Source organism: Ctenopharyngodon idella, chromosome 10, assembly GCF_019924925.1.
Source record: "Ctenopharyngodon idella isolate HZGC_01 chromosome 10, HZGC01, whole genome shotgun sequence".
Classification (NCBI taxonomy): Eukaryota; Metazoa; Chordata; class Actinopteri; order Cypriniformes; family Xenocyprididae; genus Ctenopharyngodon; species Ctenopharyngodon idella.
This window is the reverse complement of record NC_067229.1, coordinates 33,446,975-33,464,822: the sequence shown is the minus strand read 5'-3', so window position 1 is coordinate 33,464,822 and position 17,848 is coordinate 33,446,975. Positions and strand designations below refer to the sequence as shown.

Here is a 17,848-nt window from a genome sequence, read left to right as displayed (position 1 = left end):
TCTTAAAATTACAAGCTAGTGGCATAAACGTATATTACGTTTACGCACTATTTCAAAGAATAAAACTATCGCATGAAATTCTCCAATGATGCTTAGTTATTGTTCTTTCTCACCTGTTGGCTCTCGAACGTCCACGCGCTGTCTGGTAATGACGCATCAAGCACGTTTAGTGTATCTGTAAAGTTTGTGGTGCTGCTGGGCTTAACGAGGGTGAGATCACTGAATTCTGACATTGGAGAGAGATAGGAGCCAAAGGACTGACTCTGAGACATCATGTCTCCTCCCAGAACCTCCACATACTTAATGGGCCCGTCAGTGTTGAGCTGGATCTGCAGGTTTCTGTTGGGGTTCTTGTATCCAGAATCAGTTCTCCTGATACAGCAGCTTGAGCCACCTCTACTGCCTCGCGCACATTTCACCAATAAGATAAAAAACGTCATCAGACACAACAAGGACACAGAAGCCAAAGAGATGATCAGATATAATGTGATTTTGCCATTTTTCTTGTTAGGCTCGATAGTTTTTTCACGATAGTCTGAGATGGGCTCATGAAACCCGTCCTCTATCAATATATCCACTGTGACTGTGGTGGACTGGATCGGTTCTCCATTATCCTTTATCTCTATCATCAGTCTCTGAGAGGAGTCATCCTGCTCTGAAACAGCGCGTTTAGTCCTCACCTCTCCCGTATGTAAATTCACACTTAACAGTGACGCGTCCGTGGCCTCCGCGAGCCTGTAGAAGAGCCAGGCGTTATGACCCGAGTCCGCGTCCACTGCTGTTACCTTAGTAACGAGATGTCCTGCTTTAGCAGAACGGGGCATCCTCTGATGAGAGACAGACCCCATGGATGTGGACGGGTAAATGACAGCAGGTGTATTATCGTTCCGGTCCAGAATAAACACATGAACAGTGGCGTTACTGCTCAGAGATGGAGAGCCATGATCTTTAGCCTGAACTACAATGCTGATTAGTTTCAGTTTCTCATAATCAAATGAGCTCATGCTGTAAATAGTTCCGTTCTCAGAGTTGATATAAAAATAAGACGATGCTGGAACATGATTTGAACTTAAATCCAGAACTGAATAAGTGAGTAGAGCGTTCTTGTCTCGGTCAATATCATTCGCAGACACAGAAAACAATGAAACACCTGCCAGATTATTTTCGTTTATGTAAACATTATATGAGGATTGTGAGAATACTGGGGGGTTGTCATTTACGTCAATTACTTTAACATTTAATGTCTTCACAGTTTTTAAGGGTGGTACACCGGAGTCCATGGCGTGTATTTCTACATTATATTCAGAATGAACCTCACGATCTAATAATGAGTCAGTTATCAACGAATAGTGATTATCGAAAGAAGGTTTAACTTTAAAAGGAACATCCGGAGAGACAATTAGTTCAACTTTGCCATTATTACCGGAGTCCAAATCTTTGACGGTAATCAGAGCCACCACAGTTCCCACCGTTGCATTTTCAGGAACAGGGCTCGGTAAAGATGTCAGTATAATCTCTGGAGGATTGTCATTCTCATCTATGATATCTATCTGAACCGATGACTGTCCCTCGAGCTCTGGATTTCCTTTGTCTTTAGCGCAGACATCAAACGTATACGTTTTTTTAGTCTCGTAATCTAGTTTTCCAGTTACTGTTATTTCGCCGGTTTCAGCGTTCACACTAAAAACATTTCTTACAAGTTCAGGCGTGTGCGCACCGAATGAATACTGTATTTCACCATTAGGACCTTCATCCAAATCAGTGGCTTTTATTTCGATCACACTTGAACCATCAATGGCGCTTTCTAGAACAGATGCTTTGTATGCAGTAACTTCAAATGTTGGTTCGTTGTCATTTATATCCTGAACTATTATTTGCAATAAAGATGTGCCAGATTTTACTGGATTACCGCCATCCAGAGCTGTTAATATTAGCTTGTGTATAGACTGTTTCTCTCTATCTAAAGGTTTTTCAACCACAAGTTCAGGTACTATTCTCCCATCTTTCAAAGTTTTAACATTAATACGGAAATAATTGTTATTGCTCAGTGAATAAGTCTTTAAGCTATTGCTGCCAACATCGAGGTCCTCGGCACTTTCAAGGGTAAATCGTGCGCCTGGAGCGGTCAGTTCATATATTTTTAATGTGGCATCTTTTGTATGAAAGTTTGGTGCATTATCGTTTATATCTTGTATTTCTATTTCAACTTTATGTAACTGTAATGGATTCTCAATAACGATCTGCAGTGGCATCAGACAACTGGCGCTTTGTCCACAGAGCGTCTCTCTGTCTATTCTGCCATTAACTACCAGATCACCCTTCCCTGAATCCACACTGAAATACTGTTTATTTGATTCAGATGCTAACCGCAACTTACGCTCGGCGATATCTGAGATGTCAAACCCAAGATCCTTCGCGATATTCCCAACGATAGATCCTTCCTTTAACTCTTCAGGTATTGTGTAGCGAATCTGAGCTCCAACTGTATTCCACAATAGAGAGAAAGCGAACAGCCAAAGCGCTGCCCATTTCCATTCTCTGATCCTCCTGTGCCTCATTTCTCTGTTGCGCTTGATATTCCCATCAACAAATCTTTATATTATATCCATAGAAAATCAGAATGTCATTCTCCATTTTCAAATAATTACATCTACTCAACGCATCCTTATTGTGGTGATCAGCCTCATAAAGCGTTCATGTTTCCTCTCGCTCTACAGCTCTCATCATTGTACTCCTCCTCTGGCTGGGGGAGGGAGTAGATCCCTTTGTGCGGTCTGAAGCACGATTGGTACAGAGCTCAGCGCTCACTCATCCAATAGATGCATTGGTGTTTTTTAAAGCCATAACCAGCCCTTTGTGGTGTTACGGCATCTAGTGGAGAACTGTGCTCTAAAATGTGCAGTGCAGCTAGTCTCAGGCTAATTATTCAGCAACTTAGACTTGAAAATGTTTCTGTACACAAAGCGATGTTAAAATAACCAATGAGCAAGTATAATGTATTTGTTCGTCAAATTCAGTGGAAAATAATTATTATAGCAAATGTTTTTCATGTGGTATTGAAAGCTGTTAGGTCTTCTTTTGACTTTTCAATGATGAACAAATACAGTGTCCCATTAAATGTTGTTTTATTTTATTTTATGAATGATGCAACAATGCCTTCTAAAACTACACAGCGTCTCATCGGAGCTGTCCAGTCCAAAGTGCTGAACACAGGCAAAACTTTCGTTATTATCTCTGAGCGTTTCTACATAATAAATATGGAGCAAACAAGTTGTTAAACATGGAAACTGCGCGTCAGTAAAAGTTGTTTAACATTGTATAAACTGCAAATGATAGCGTTGCTGAATTGTGGTTTTAGAAATATTGATGCTAAAGGCCAAATGGATCAATAAATATTAAAGCGCTGTAGTGAACTAGGCAACTCCAATAGGCAACTGATATTGTGAAACATGTACATGTATCGTTTTACATGTGATTTGCTTTTTACCGGCAGTCAAGCTTTTTCAGACTTTATAAATGTCTTAAAATTTCCAAGTGGTGGTTAAAATGGTGATGCTCAAATAATCCAGAGTAGCGATCTCTGAGCCAAGCTCCCCCAACAACCACACACCCACCCACCCACACAGGTTTGTTTTGCTATCAAAGTGAGGACATTCCATAGGTGTAATGGTTTTTATACTGTACAAACTGTACATTCTATCCCCCTACACTACCCCTACCCCTAAACCTACCCATCACAGAAAACATTCTGCATTTTTAAATTTTAATAAAACATTGTTTAGTATGCTTTTAAAACTATTTTAAATATGAGGACTCATGAAATGTCCTCATATTTCACGTTTACGTAGTAATACCGGTGTAAAACTCATGTCATTATACAAATTTGCGTCCTCAAAAATCACAAAAACGTGCCCGCACACACACGCACACACACCCGCACACACACCCACACACACACACACACACACACACACACACACACACACACACACACACAAAACGCTAAAAGTGTAATATATCCGAAATTATATATTTATGCACTGTTTCGAAGAATAAAATAATCACATACAATTATCTATTGATTCTGAGGTAATCAATTATTCTGCGTCTCACCTGTTGGCTCTCGAACGTCCACGCGCTGTCTGGTAATGACGCATCAAGCACGTTTAGAGTGTCTGTAAAGTTTGTGGTGCTGCTGGGCTTAACGAGGGTGAGATCACTGAATTCTGACATTGGAGAGAGATAGGAGCCAAAGGACTGACTCTGAGACATCATGTCTCCTCCCAGAACCTCCACATACTTAATGGGCCCGTCAGTGTTGAGCTGGATCTGCAGGTTTCTGTTGGGGTTCTTGTATTCAGAATCAGTTCTCCTGATACAGCAGCTTGAGCCACCTCTACTGCCTCGCGCACATTTTACCAGTAGGATGAAAAATGTCATTAGACACAACAAGGACACAGAAGCCAAAGAGATGATCAGATATAATGTTATTTTGCCATTTTTCTTGTTGGGCTCGATAGTTTTCTCACGATAGTCTGAGATGGGCTCATGAAACCCGTCCTCTATCAATATATCCACTGTGACTGTGGTGGACTGGATCGGTTCTCCATTATCCTTTATCTCTATCATCAGTCTCTGAGAGGAGTCATCCTGCTCTGAAACAGCGCGTTTAGTCCTCACCTCTCCCGTATGCAAATTCACACTGAACAGTGACACGTCCGTGGCCTCCGCGAGCCTGTAGAAGAGCCAGGCGTTATGACCCGAGTCCGCGTCCACTGCTGTTACCTTAGTAACGAGATGTCCTGCTTTAGCAGAACGGGGCATCCTCTGATGAGAGACAGACCCCATGGATGTGGACGGGTAAATGACAGCAGGTGCGTTATCGTTCCGGTCCAGAATAAACACATGAACAGTGGCGTTACTGCTCAGAGATGGAGAACCATGATCTTTAGCCTGAACTACAATGCTGATTAATTTCGTTTTCTCATAATCGAATGAGCTCATGCTGTAAATAGTTCCGTTCTCAGAGTTGATATAAAAATAAGATGATGCCGGAACGTGATTTGAACTTAAATCCAAAATCGAGTAAGTGAGGAGAGCGTTTTTATTTTGGTCAATGTCAGACGCAGACACAGAAAACAATGAAACACCTGCCAGATTATTTTCGTTTATGTAAACATTATACGAAGACTGTGAAAATATTGGTTGGTTGTCATTTACGTCAAGCACTTTTACATTTACAGTCTTTACAGTTTTTAAGGGTGGTACACCAGAGTCTATGGCCAGTATTTCTACATTATATTCAGAATGAACCTCACGGTCTAAGAAAGAATCAGTTATCAGTGAATAATGGCTATCAAAAGTTGGTTTTAATTTAAATGGAACATCGGGGGAGACAATTGGCTCAACTTTGCCGTTATTACCGGAATCCAAATCTTTGACGGTAATCAGAGCCACCACAGTTCCCACCGTTGCATTTTCAGGAACAGGGCTCGGTAAAGATGTCAGTATAATCTCTGGAGGATTGTCATTCTCATCTATGATATCTATCTGAACCGATGACTGTCCTTCGAGCTGTGGATTTCCTCTGTCTTTAGCGCAGACATCAAAGGTATATGATTTGGTAGTCTCGTAATCTAGTTTTCCAGTTACTGTTATTTCACCGGTTTCAGCGTTCACACTAAAAACATTTCTTACGAGTTCAGGCGTGTGCGCACCGAATGAATACTGTATTTCACCATTAGGACCTTCATCCAAATCAGTGGCTTTTATTTTGATCACACTTGAACTATCAGCGGCGCTTTCTAGAACAGATGCTTTGTATGCAGAAACTTCAAATGTTGGTTCGTTGTCATTAAAATCCTGTACAATTATTTGCAGTAAAGATGTACCAGATTTGACCGGATTACCGCCATCCAGAGCTGTTAATATTAGCTTGTGAACTGCCTGTTTCTCTCTATCTAGTGATTTATCAAGCACAAGCTCTGGTATTTGCCTTCCATTTTTAAGTGTCTTTAAATTTAAACGGAAGAAATTGTTATTGCTCAGTGAATAGGACTTTAAGCTATTGCTGCCAACATCGAGGTCCTCGGCACTTTCAAGGGTAAATCGAGTTCCTGGGGCAGTCAATTCAGAAATGTTTAATACGCCATCTTTATTGTGGAAGTTAGGTGCATTGTCATTAATGTCTTGTATTTCTATCTCTACCTTGTGCATCTGTAATGGATTCTCAATAACGATCTGCAGTGGCATCAGACAACTGGCGCTTTGTCCACAGAGCGTCTCTCTGTCTATTCTGCCATTAACTACCAGATCACCCTTCCCTGAATCCACACTGAAATACTGTCTATTTGATTCAGATGCTAACCGCAACTTACGCTCGGCGATATCTGAGATGTCAAACCCAAGATCCTTCGCGATATTCCCAACGATAGATCCTTCCTTTAACTCTTCAGGTATTGTGTAGCGAATCTGAGCTCCAACTGTATTCCACAATAGAGAGAAAGCGAACAGCCAAAGCGCTGCCCATTTCCATTCTCTGATCCTCCTGTGCCTCATTTCTCTGTTGCGCTTGATATTCCCATCAACAAATCTTTATATTATATCCATAGAAAATCAGAATGTCATTCTCCATTTTCGAATAATTACATCTACTCAACGCATCCTTATTGTGGTGATCAGCCTCATAAAGCGTTCATGTTTCCTCTCGCTCTACAGCTCTCATCATTGTACTCCTCCTCTGGCTGGGGGAGGGAGTAGATCCCTTTGTGCGGTCTGAAGCACGATTGGTACAGAGCTCAGCGCTCACTCATCCAGTAGTTGGTTTGCTGTTTCTTAAAGGCATAACCAGCCCTGTGTAGTGTGTGTTACGACATCTAGTGGAGAATTGTGCTCGAAAATATGCAATGCAGCTAATCTGAGAGTTATTTCGTGTCTAGATGGGCAAATGTTGTTGTACACAAAAATATCGTTAAAATAACATGGTGAGCATTTGAGCATAACAGCTAGAGTAGAGAAAGAGTAATTTAGTTCTTAAAATTAAGTAGTAAATAATTATTACGGCACAATTTATTTGTTAATATATTGTATATTGTTTGTTTGTAATAAATTATGCAACAATGTCTTCCAAACCAGCACGCATAATGTAGCACCTAAAACTGTGCAGCGTAACATCGTTACGGGAGCTGTCCAGTCCAAAGTGCTGAACAAACAGTCCAAAACCTTCGCCATTATCTATCATAGTTAAAGCATTAATGCATTGATTATCATAATTAATGCATTAATGCATAATCTTGATGAAAATGTTTCATAATGGCAGTGCCATAACGAAACATGCAATTATATCTTTTATTTATTTATTTATTTATTTTTTGCCGACTGTCACGTTTTATCAAACTTGTTACTAATTTTCCTCTGCGTTTCTTCTAAATCCTAAAAAAAAACCTACAGAAATAATAGCTGATGCTGACCTCTGTCCAAAATGGTTATGCTCAAATAAACCAGGTAGCGGTCTTTAAGCCAACCGCTCCGCCCGTCACACACACACACACACACACACACACACACACACACACACACACACACACACACACACTATCAAGCATGTGCACCATCATGTGTATATGTTAAATTGTGGTTATGCACTGATTAGAAGAAAAAAAATATCACATACAATTATTTATTGATTCTGAAGTAATTAATTATTCTGCGTCTCACCTGTTGGCTCTCGAACGTCCACGCGCTGTCTGGTAATGACGCATCAAGCACGTTTAGTGTATCTGTAAAGTTTGTGGTGCTGCTGGGCTTAACGAGGGTGAGATCACTGAATTCTGACATTGGAGAGAGATAGGAGCCAAAGGACTGACTCTGAGACATCATGTCTCCTCCCAGAACCTCCACATACTTAATGGGCCCGTCAGTGTTGAGCTGGATCTGCAGGTTTCTGTTGGGGTTCTTGTATTCAGAATCAGTTCTCCTGAAACAGCAGCTTGAGCCACCTCTACTGCCTCGCGCACATTTCACCAATAAGATGAAAAACGTCATCAGACACAACAAGGACACAGAAGCCAAAGAGATGATCAGATATAATGTAATTTTACCGCTTTTCTTGTTGGGCTCGATAGTTTTCTCACGATAGTCTGAGATGGGCTCATGAAACCCGTCCTCTATCAATATATCCACTGTGACTGTGGTGGACTGGATCGGTTCTCCATTATCCTTTATCTCTATCATCAGTCTCTGAGAGGAGTCATCCTGCTCTGAAACAGCGCGTTTAGTCCTCACCTCTCCCGTATGCAAATTCACACTGAAAAGTGACGCGTCCGTGGCCTCCGCGAGCCTGTAGAAGAGCCAGGCGTTATGACCCGAGTCCGCGTCCACTGCTGTTACCTTAGTAACGAGATGTCCAGCTTTAGCAGAACGGGGCATCCTCTGATGAGAGACAGACCCCATGAGTGCGGACGGGTAAATGACAGCAGGTGTGTTATCGTTCTGGTCCAAAATAAACACATGAACTGTGGCGTTACTGCTCAGAGATGGAGAGCCATGATCTTTAGCCTGAACTATAACACTGAACAGTTTTGTTTTCTCATAATCAAATGAGCTCATGCTGTAAATAGTTCCGTTCTCAGAGTTGATATAAAAATAAGATGATGCTGGAACGTGATTTGAGCTTAAATCTAGAATTGAGTAACTCAGTATTGCGTTCTTATCTTGGTCAATATCAGATGCAGATACAGAAAACAATGAAGCACCTGGTGGGCTATTTTCCTTTATGTACACTGTATACGAGGACTGTGAGAATACTGGAAGGTTGTCATTCACATCAAGTACTTTTACATTTAAAGTTTTCGTGGATTTTAAAGATGGTACACCAGAGTCTGTTGCTACTAATTCTATGTCATATTCTGAATTAGCTTCACGGTCCAAGAGGGAGTCAGTTACCAAAGAATAGTGATTGTCAAATGCTGGTTTTAGTTTAAAAGGAAAACGAGTGGAGATGGTAAGATTTACTTTGCCGTTATCACCAGAATCCATGTCTTTTACGTTGATTAAAGCTACAACTGTACCGACTGATGCATTCTCTGACACTGGGCTAGGTAAAGATGTCAGAATGATTTCGGGAATATTGTCATTCTCATCAATGATGTGTAGCCTCACTGAAGAACGGCCCTCCTGTTCTGGGCTCCCTTTGTCTTTTGCGCAGACATCAAATGTGTATATTTTTGTTAACTCGTAATCTAATTTACCAATCACTGTAATATCTCCGGTTTCAACATTGATACTGAAAAATTTTCTCACGAGATCTGGCGTATGTGCACCGAAGAAATACTGTATTTCGCCGTTTAGACCTTCATCTAAGTCAGTGGCTTTTACAGTTAATACGCTTGAACCAAATGTCGCACTCTCCTGCACAGATGATTTATATTGCGATTGTTCAAATTTCGGCTCATTGTCATTAATATCTTGAACGATTACTTGTATCATAATAGTTCCAGATTTGACAGGATCTCCACCGTCTAATGCTGTTAAAATTAGCTTATGTACAGACTGTTTCTCTCTGTCAAGTGGTTTATCAATTATTAACTCTGGTACTTTCTTACCATCTTCAAGTGTTTTCACATTTAAACGGAAAAAGGCGTTATTACTCAAAGTATAAGATCTGAGACTATTACTACCGACATCTAAATCCTCGGCACTTTCAAATGGAAATGTTGCGCCCACAGCTACTGATTCAGCTATTTTCAAAACATTATCTTTTGTATGAAAATTCGGTGCATTGTCATTTATATCTTGTATTTCTATATTCACACGATATAACTGCAATGGATTCTCTATAACCAGTTGTAACGGCATCAGACAACTGGCGCTTTGTTCACAGAGCGCCTCTCTGTCTATTCTACCATTGACTATCAACTCACCGTTCCCTGTATCCACATTAAAATATTGCGTAGTAGAATCAGAGGCTATCCGTAACTTACGATTAGCGATGTCTGAAATGTCCAGACCAATGTCATTTGCAATATTTCCAACAACAGACCCTTCCTTTAGTTCCTCGGGTATAGTGTAGCGAATTTGAGCTCCAATTGTATTCCATAATAGAGCGAAAACAAACAGCCAACGCGCTGCCTGTTTCCACACTCGGATGCTTCTCATTTCCACAGTGATTTGAACCTCTCCATCAATAAATACTTAGCATATATCCAGAAAATAACGTCATTCTTCGTCTTTTATTAAGATCGCAAATCCATTTTGATCGAGGGGACGGTTTTGTAGTGATCAGCGTCATAACCGCGAGTATATTCTCCTTCTCTACAGCTCACTCATTGTAGCCCTTTCCTGCTATGGGAGGGAGTAGATCCCTTTGTATAGTCTGGCAGCTCATTGGCGCTGAGCTCAGTGCGCTGCTGTCCAATAAAGGACAGAGTCTCTCTTAAAGGCGAACATGCCCTTATTTTCATGAAAATGCTATATGCTGTTAGTTCTGTATTGTCACAAAAAGAAAACGCCTATAAAGGTATAATGAAATGCACGAATGTGCTGCATAGACAAAATAATGTCTTTTTAACATGAAAAAAATATACACGTGTTTCCTTTTACATTTAATGTTTACAATATAAGCAAATGTTACTCTTTTTATATAGAAGGTGTTGTTATGCATCCACAAAATGGTGTTGTGAAAAAAAAAAAAAAAAAACTAAAAAAAAAAAAAAAAAAAATTTACCTATATTAAATCGATTACTAATACCTCTAAATTAACTAGCTGCAGTCACTGATGACCAATAAGAAACTCAAAACAACGTACTAAATTTGGGCAAATTATCAACGTTATGCTCGTGTCGCTGTCCACAGCTGTGGTTCTGAAATTTGCGCAATCAACTGTTTTTAGTACGCTTTAACCCAAACGCGCTTAAAAACACACACTTGTCTATTTTTAACATGAAAAAATAAAATAAAAATAAAAAATGTAACAATGTAATTTAGAGAGACATTTGTATTTAGATACAAAACTGACAGCTCTGAATGTAGCAAAATAATTATTTTTCTCACCTGTTGGCTCTCGAACGTCCACGCGCTGTCTGGTAATGACGCATCAAGCACGTTTAGTGTATCTGTAAAGTTTGTGGTGCTGCTGGGCTTAACGAAGGTGAGATCACTGAATTCTGACATTGGAGAGAGATAGGAGCCAAAGGACTGACTCTGAGACATCATGTCTCCTCCCAGAACCTCCACATACTTAATGGGCCCGTCAGTGTTGAGCTGGATCTGCAGGTTTCTGTTGGGGTTCTTGTATTCAGAATCAGTTCTCCTGATACAGCAGCATGAGCCACCTCTACTGCCTCGCGCACATTTCACCAGTAGGATGAAAAATGTCATCAGACACAACAAGGACACAGAAGCCAAAGAGATGATCAGGTATAAAGTAATTTTACCGCTTTTCTTGTCGGGCTCGATAGTTTTTTCACGATAGTCTGAGATGGGCTCATGAAACCCGTCCTCTATCAATATATCCACTGTGACTGTGGTGGACTGGATCGGTTCTCCATTATCCTTTATCTCTATCATCAGTCTCTGAGAGGAGTCATCCTGCTCTGAAACAGCGCGTTTAGTCCTCACCTCTCCCGTATGTAAATTCACACTGAACAGTGACGCGTGCGTGGCCTCCGCGAGCCTGTAGAAGAGCCAGGCGTTATGACCCGAGTCCGCGTCCACTGCCGTTACCTTAGTAACGAGATGTCCTGCTTTTGCAGAACGGGGCATCCTCTGATGAGAGACAGACCCCATGGATGTGGACGGGTAAATGACAGCAGGTGCGTTATCGTTCCGGTCCAGAATAAACACATGAACAGTGGCGTTACTGCTCAGAGATGGAGAGCCATGATCTTTAGCCTGAACTGCAATGCTGATTAGTTTCGTTTTCTCATAATCAAATGAGCTCATGCTGTAAATAGTTCCGTTCTCAGAATTAATATAAAAATAAGATGATGCTGGCGCTGGGTTTGAACTTAAATCCAAAACTGAATACGCGAGTAGAGCGTTTTTATCTTGGTCAATGTCAGATGCAGATACAGAAAACAATGAAACACCTGCAAAGTTATTTTCCTGTATATAAACATTATATGAGTTCTGCGAGAATACTGGAGGGTTGTCATTCACGTCAAGTACTTTAACATTTACAGCCTTTAACGTCTTTAAGGGTGGTACACCAGAGTCGGTCGCTACTATTTCTATGTTATATTCTGCATTTACCTCACGATCTAAAGATGAGTCTGTTACCAGTGAATAATGATTATCAAAAGACGGTTTCAATGTGAATGGAACCCCAGGGGATATATTTACGTTTACTCTGCCATTAACATCAGAATCTAAATCATTTACGTTAATTAAAGCTACAACTGTTCCGACAGAGGCATTTTCAGGCACAGGGCTGGGTGATGATGTTAAAATAATTTCTGGAGGGTTGTCATTTTCATCAATTATGTCTATTTGAATCGATGAATGACCCAATAGTTCTGGATTCCCTTTGTCTTTTGCACTGACGTCAAATCTGTATGATTTAGCAGATTCGTAGTCGATATTTCCTACAACTGTCATTTCCCCTGTGTCCGGTTTCAAAGCAAAACATTTTCTCACAGGTTCAGGTGTATGTACACCTAAAAAATATTGTATCTCGCCATTGTCACCTTCATCTAAATCCGTGGCTTTTATAGTTAACACAGTCGAACCAACGGGAGCACCTTCGCGTAAGGATGCTTTGTAAGCTGGCAAGTCAAATTTTGGAGCATTGTCATTACTATCCAGAACATTGATATGTATTAAAGTAGTCCCAGATTTTGCAGGCTCACCGCCATCTACAGCAGTTAAAATTAGTTTGTGGACAGATTTTTTCTCTCTATCCAGTGGTTTATCAACTACAAGCTCTGGTACTTTCCTACCATCCCCAAGTGTTTTCACATTTAATCGAAAACATTCATTGTTGCTTAGCGAATAAGATTTCAAACTATTCCTCCCAACATCCAAATCCTCGGCACTCTCAAGCGGAAATCGGTCTCCCGGAGAGATGGATTCAGCAATTTCCAAAATACCGTCTGATGTGTGAAAAATCGGTGCGTTATCATTTATATCTTGTATCTCTATTTCAACTCTATGCAGTTGTAACGGGTTTTCTATAATAACCTGTAATGGCAAAATGCAGCTTGCGCTTTGAGGGCACAGACTTTCTCTGTCAATTCTGCTGTTCACGACCAACTCACCCTTTTCTGAATCAACGCTGAAATACTGTCTGCTGTTTTCAGAAGCTATCCGTAAATTGCGATTTGCTATATCCGAGACATCAAGACCAAGATCTTTAGCGATATTTCCAATAGCTGATCCCTCTTGTAGTTCTTCTGGTATAGTGTATCGAGTCAGAGCTCCGACTGTATTCCACAAAAGAGAGACACCGAGTAGCCAACGCGCAGCCCATTTCGATTCTCCATTCGTCCCGCGTCTCATTTTCACCATATATTTTCCCATTTCGGTTACATATTCCTATATTATAAACAATTTAACAAAGAATAGCTCTTCATTTTGTGGTAATAAAATCCCATGAAGGTGTCCGTTTTGTTGTAATCGGCTTCATAGCAGCATGTGAAGCTACCTCCCTCTCTCTTCAGCTCTCTTCATTGTTCTGCTGCTCTGACTGGGGGATATAGTAGATCACCTTGTACGTTCTAGTATGTGATTGGTGCAGAGCTCTCTCACGTCACGCTGTCTCCCCCTTTAACTGTCACCCTCCCACCAGCGGGACGTTTGCCATTATGTATTTAAAACAACAATATCTTAGTCTAAACCTAAGGTAATATTGAAAAACTATATATCGTTTGAAAGCTTACAAACTCTAGTTTTCATATTTGGTGTCTGATTTTCAATGCAAATGATAGAGGAACAGTAATTTATTAATTTGCAACAAAAATATGTTCAGATTCATAAGGCGAGTTCAGACCTTTGCTTCGAAATAGCAATGCACATGAAAAAGCAGGAAATATTCGTAGAAACCTCAGTTTGTCTTTCCATGTCTGAAAATGTTTTAAATATAAAGAAAAAAAAAAAAACAAAAAAAAAAAAAAAAGTGCTAATATGGTCACTAATGGAGCCTGGATGTCATCTAGTGGAACAGTTTGGTACTGCATCCAAACAAAATCTTACTGAAAGCTCATTTTTTGAGATATCAACCAAACATTTAGAACACAACTTGTTCAGATTTTTGGCTTTGGTTTTATTGTAGTTTTAGAGTCATGAAATTAAACTTCTATAACTTTTTTTTTTTTTTTTTACTTCTAAGTGTCTATAAGTCTGTGCTCCAAAGTATACAAGATTTATAACAATTTAAGTTGGAAATGTCATTTTGGGGTCTGTGCCCCAAGAATAGGACTGACAGTTAAATATATGTTAGTTAAACATAACCTAACCATTTTTATTTACCAGTACAGTGTCTTTTGTGTAGAGTATGCATTTTCTTTTTCTTTTTTCTTTTCTTTTTTTTTTTTTGAAAGAAAAGCACAATTCCAAATAAAAAATGATTGAATATAAGATGCAGATGTATCTTCAGTGTATCTTCTACAGCCTTCTCAGACTTGCACTTGTTTTAAGCTATTTTTAAGAACTGATGATAGATAGATAGATAGATAGATAGATAGATAGATAGATAGATAGATAGATAGATAGATATGATGCACACATGTGCATGAGTCGCAATATAGACATAGTGGTCGCTGTCCAGAATATTGGTGCTGAAACATACCAGTTTGTGTCTACGTCTCCTCCACTCTCTCAAAAACACACACTAATTTCATCATATCATAGCAAAACATTAGCATGATATTATATGCACACGTTCCACTCACAAGTATAAACACTCTAGGACCTGAAATGACCTAAATGTGCGGTACTGTCAAATGATAATATTTGCATTAAAGATTATGTTCTTATACGTTTTGTCTCACCTGTTGGCTCTCGAACGTCCACGCGCTGTCTGGTAATGACGCATCAAGCACGTTTAGTGTATCTGTAAAGTTTGTGGTGCTGCTGGGCTTAACGAGGGTGAGATCACTGAATTCTGACATTGGAGAGAGATAGGAGCCAAAGGACTGACTCTGAGACATCATGTCTCCTCCCAGAACCTCCACATACTTAATGGGCCCGTCAGTGTTGAGCTGGATCTGCAGGTTTCTGTTGGGGTTTTTGTATCCAGAATCGGTTCGCCTGATACAGCAACTTGAGTTTCCGATGCTGTTTCTAACGCATTTTACAATCAACGTGAACAATGTCAACAAAGATAAAACTGACACGGTGCCCAAAGAGATGATCAAATACAAAGTGATTTTTCCGCTTTTCTTGTTGTTGCTGTTTTCTGTAGTTTTCATACTATAGTCTGAGATGGGCTCATGGGCGCCTTCCTCTATCAGTATATCCACTGTGACTGTGGTGGACTGGATCGGTTCTCCATTATCCTTTATCTCTATCATCAGTCTCTGAGAGGAGTCCTCCTGCTCTGAAACAGCGCGTTTAGTCCTCACCTCTCCCGTATGTAAATTCACACTGAACAGTGACGCGTCCGTGGCCTCCGCGAGCCTGTAGAAGAGCCAGGCGTTATGACCCGAGTCCGCGTCCACTGCTGTTACCTTAGTAACGAGATGTCCTGCTTTAGCAGAACGGGGCATCCTCTGATGAGAAACAGACCCCATGGATGTGGACGGGTAAATGACAGCAGGTGCGTTATCGTTCTGGTCCAGAATAAACACATGAACTGTTGCGTTACTGCTCAGAGATGGAGAGCCATTATCTTTGGCAAGCACGATTATATGAAAGACCTTCATATTCTCATAGTCAAAAGAATGCATGCTAAATATACTACCATTTTCTGAGTTTATGTATACGTATGAAGAGACAGATACGTCTCGAGTATTAGTATCGAGAACTGAATAGACAAGTTTGGCATTTTCTCCTGTATCTAGATCTGATGCTGTGACTGATGCTAAAATTGATCCCGGGGCGCTGTTTTCTTTAATATAAACCGAGTACACGCGTTCAGAGAAAACAGGAGGATTATCATTGACATCTAGTATATTAACTGTAATGAGTTTGCTAGATAGCAGTGGAGGTGATCCAGAGTCTGACGCTTTGAGCTCAATATCATATCTAGGGAACTTTTCTCGATCTAATTGTGAATCTGTCACTAGTGCGTAATGGTTTGAAAATGTTGGCTTTAATTTAAAAGGAGTATCAGGTGAAATGCCGAGCGTTACGTTCCCGTTTACCCCCGAATCCAAATCTTTAACATTTATTAACGCTACCATAGTCCCAGCGAGCGCATCTTCTCGCACAGGTTTGGGTGAGGACGTGATGGTGATCTCAGGTGCATTATCATTTATATCTAAAACATTCACCTGGACTCTACAATGTCCCTCCATGACAGGTGCTCCTTTGTCTCTGGCGCGTATGTCAAATTTATATGTGGTGCTCATTTCATAGTCAAGACTCTTTGATATAGTTAATTCGCCTGTATCCGAATCAATGGAAAAGGAATGCTTTATTGCTTCTGGTGTGGCAGATCCTAACGAATACTCAATTTCACTATTTACACCATCGTCAAAGTCAATTGCTTTTACTATCTGAATGATCGTACCTGGAGCAGAGTTCTCCATCACTTTAATTTCATATAAATCTTGTTCAAATACAGGCGCATTGTCATTCGCATCCAACACTCTAACAGTAATCTCAGAGGTGCCAGATCTTGCTGGATCACCTCCATCAATACCCGTCAAAATCAAATGGTGTACAGTCTGTTTTTCTCTATCAAGTGCTTTTTGTAAAACAATTTCTGGGACTTTTGTTCCGTCTTTGTCATTTTTAACATGTAAGACAAAATATTCATTTTTATTTAAAGCATACGTGTGCAAAGAATTTGACCCAACATCCGCGTCTTGCGCAGGTTCTAAATGAAATCTAGCTCCGGTTAGCGTGGCCTCTGATACATCAATAATTTTTGTGTCTGAATGGAAACTCGGAGAATTGTCGTTTATATCTTGGATATCAAATTCGACACGATAAAACTGGAGTGGATCCTCGATAATGACTTGTAAAGGCAACATACAGCTCGCGCTTTGTCCGCACAGGGTTTCTCTGTCTATTACTTCATTGACAAGCAGCTCGCCATTCCGCAAATTCAGACTGAAATATTGCTTACCAGACTCAGATGCTATCCGTAATTTACGATTAGATATTTCAGATACATCCAAACCGAGATCTTTAGCTACATTTCCAACAATAGATCCCTCCTTCAGCTCCTCGGGTATTGTATAACGAAGCTGTGCGTCTGTATCGCTCCACAAATCAACGAAACACAACAGCCACAGCACCCGACAGGACAAAATTCTCCTTTGTATTTGAGTCCTCATTTCCAAAAAAGATATATGATCGTTGATACCAGTATCCTGACATACATCTTACGCGTGTAAGCCGTCACAAAAATAACGTGACATTTTAAAATGTATAGAACTCCGGGTTATATTCCGTTGTTAAATACATTGCAGCGATTGCAGTGCATTTTGTCTCAGGTCTGTGCGTAATGGTTTCAGCATTATGTCAAGGGGAGGGAGTAGATCCCTTTGTGCAGTGCGGTCCCACTATTGGATGAGCGCTCACCAGTCACAACACAAATCAGTCTTAAAGAGGCAGAGCAAAGCCACGCGCAACACCCATACAGACAACATACAGCTCTTTTATAGCTCACTTTACATTGAAATGACGACCCCCAACCCCCACCCTATTTACTCATTTAAAAAACGATACATTTAGAAAGGGCATA

General features: G+C 40.3%; 1 protein-coding gene across 45 annotated transcripts in view; it reads right to left on the bottom strand.

Annotated features, from left to right (window-relative positions):
• The window catches only part of LOC127521232 (protocadherin beta-16-like), a 93,274-nt gene that overhangs the window by 17,428 nt on the left and 57,998 nt on the right, over window positions 1-17,848 (bottom strand). For 2 of the 45 annotated variants that reach the window (XM_051910345.1, XM_051910376.1), the window contains exons 1-2: window positions 11,722-14,944; window positions 7,998-8,388 (exon numbers count right to left, since the gene is read on the bottom strand). The exons of 15 other annotated variants lie outside the window; for them this stretch is intronic. In XM_051910345.1, the coding sequence (XP_051766305.1) occupies window positions 7,998-8,388; window positions 11,722-13,515 (2,185 nt within the window). In that variant the 5' untranslated portion in view covers window positions 13,516-14,944. Of the gene's footprint in view, window positions 1-113; window positions 3,573-4,113; window positions 6,559-7,716; window positions 10,342-11,330; window positions 11,617-11,721; window positions 14,946-14,984; window positions 17,740-17,848 lie in introns of those variants that run through there. 28 more of the 45 variants (XM_051910338.1, XM_051910373.1, XM_051910340.1 and 25 more) reach the window with 25 other exon arrangements.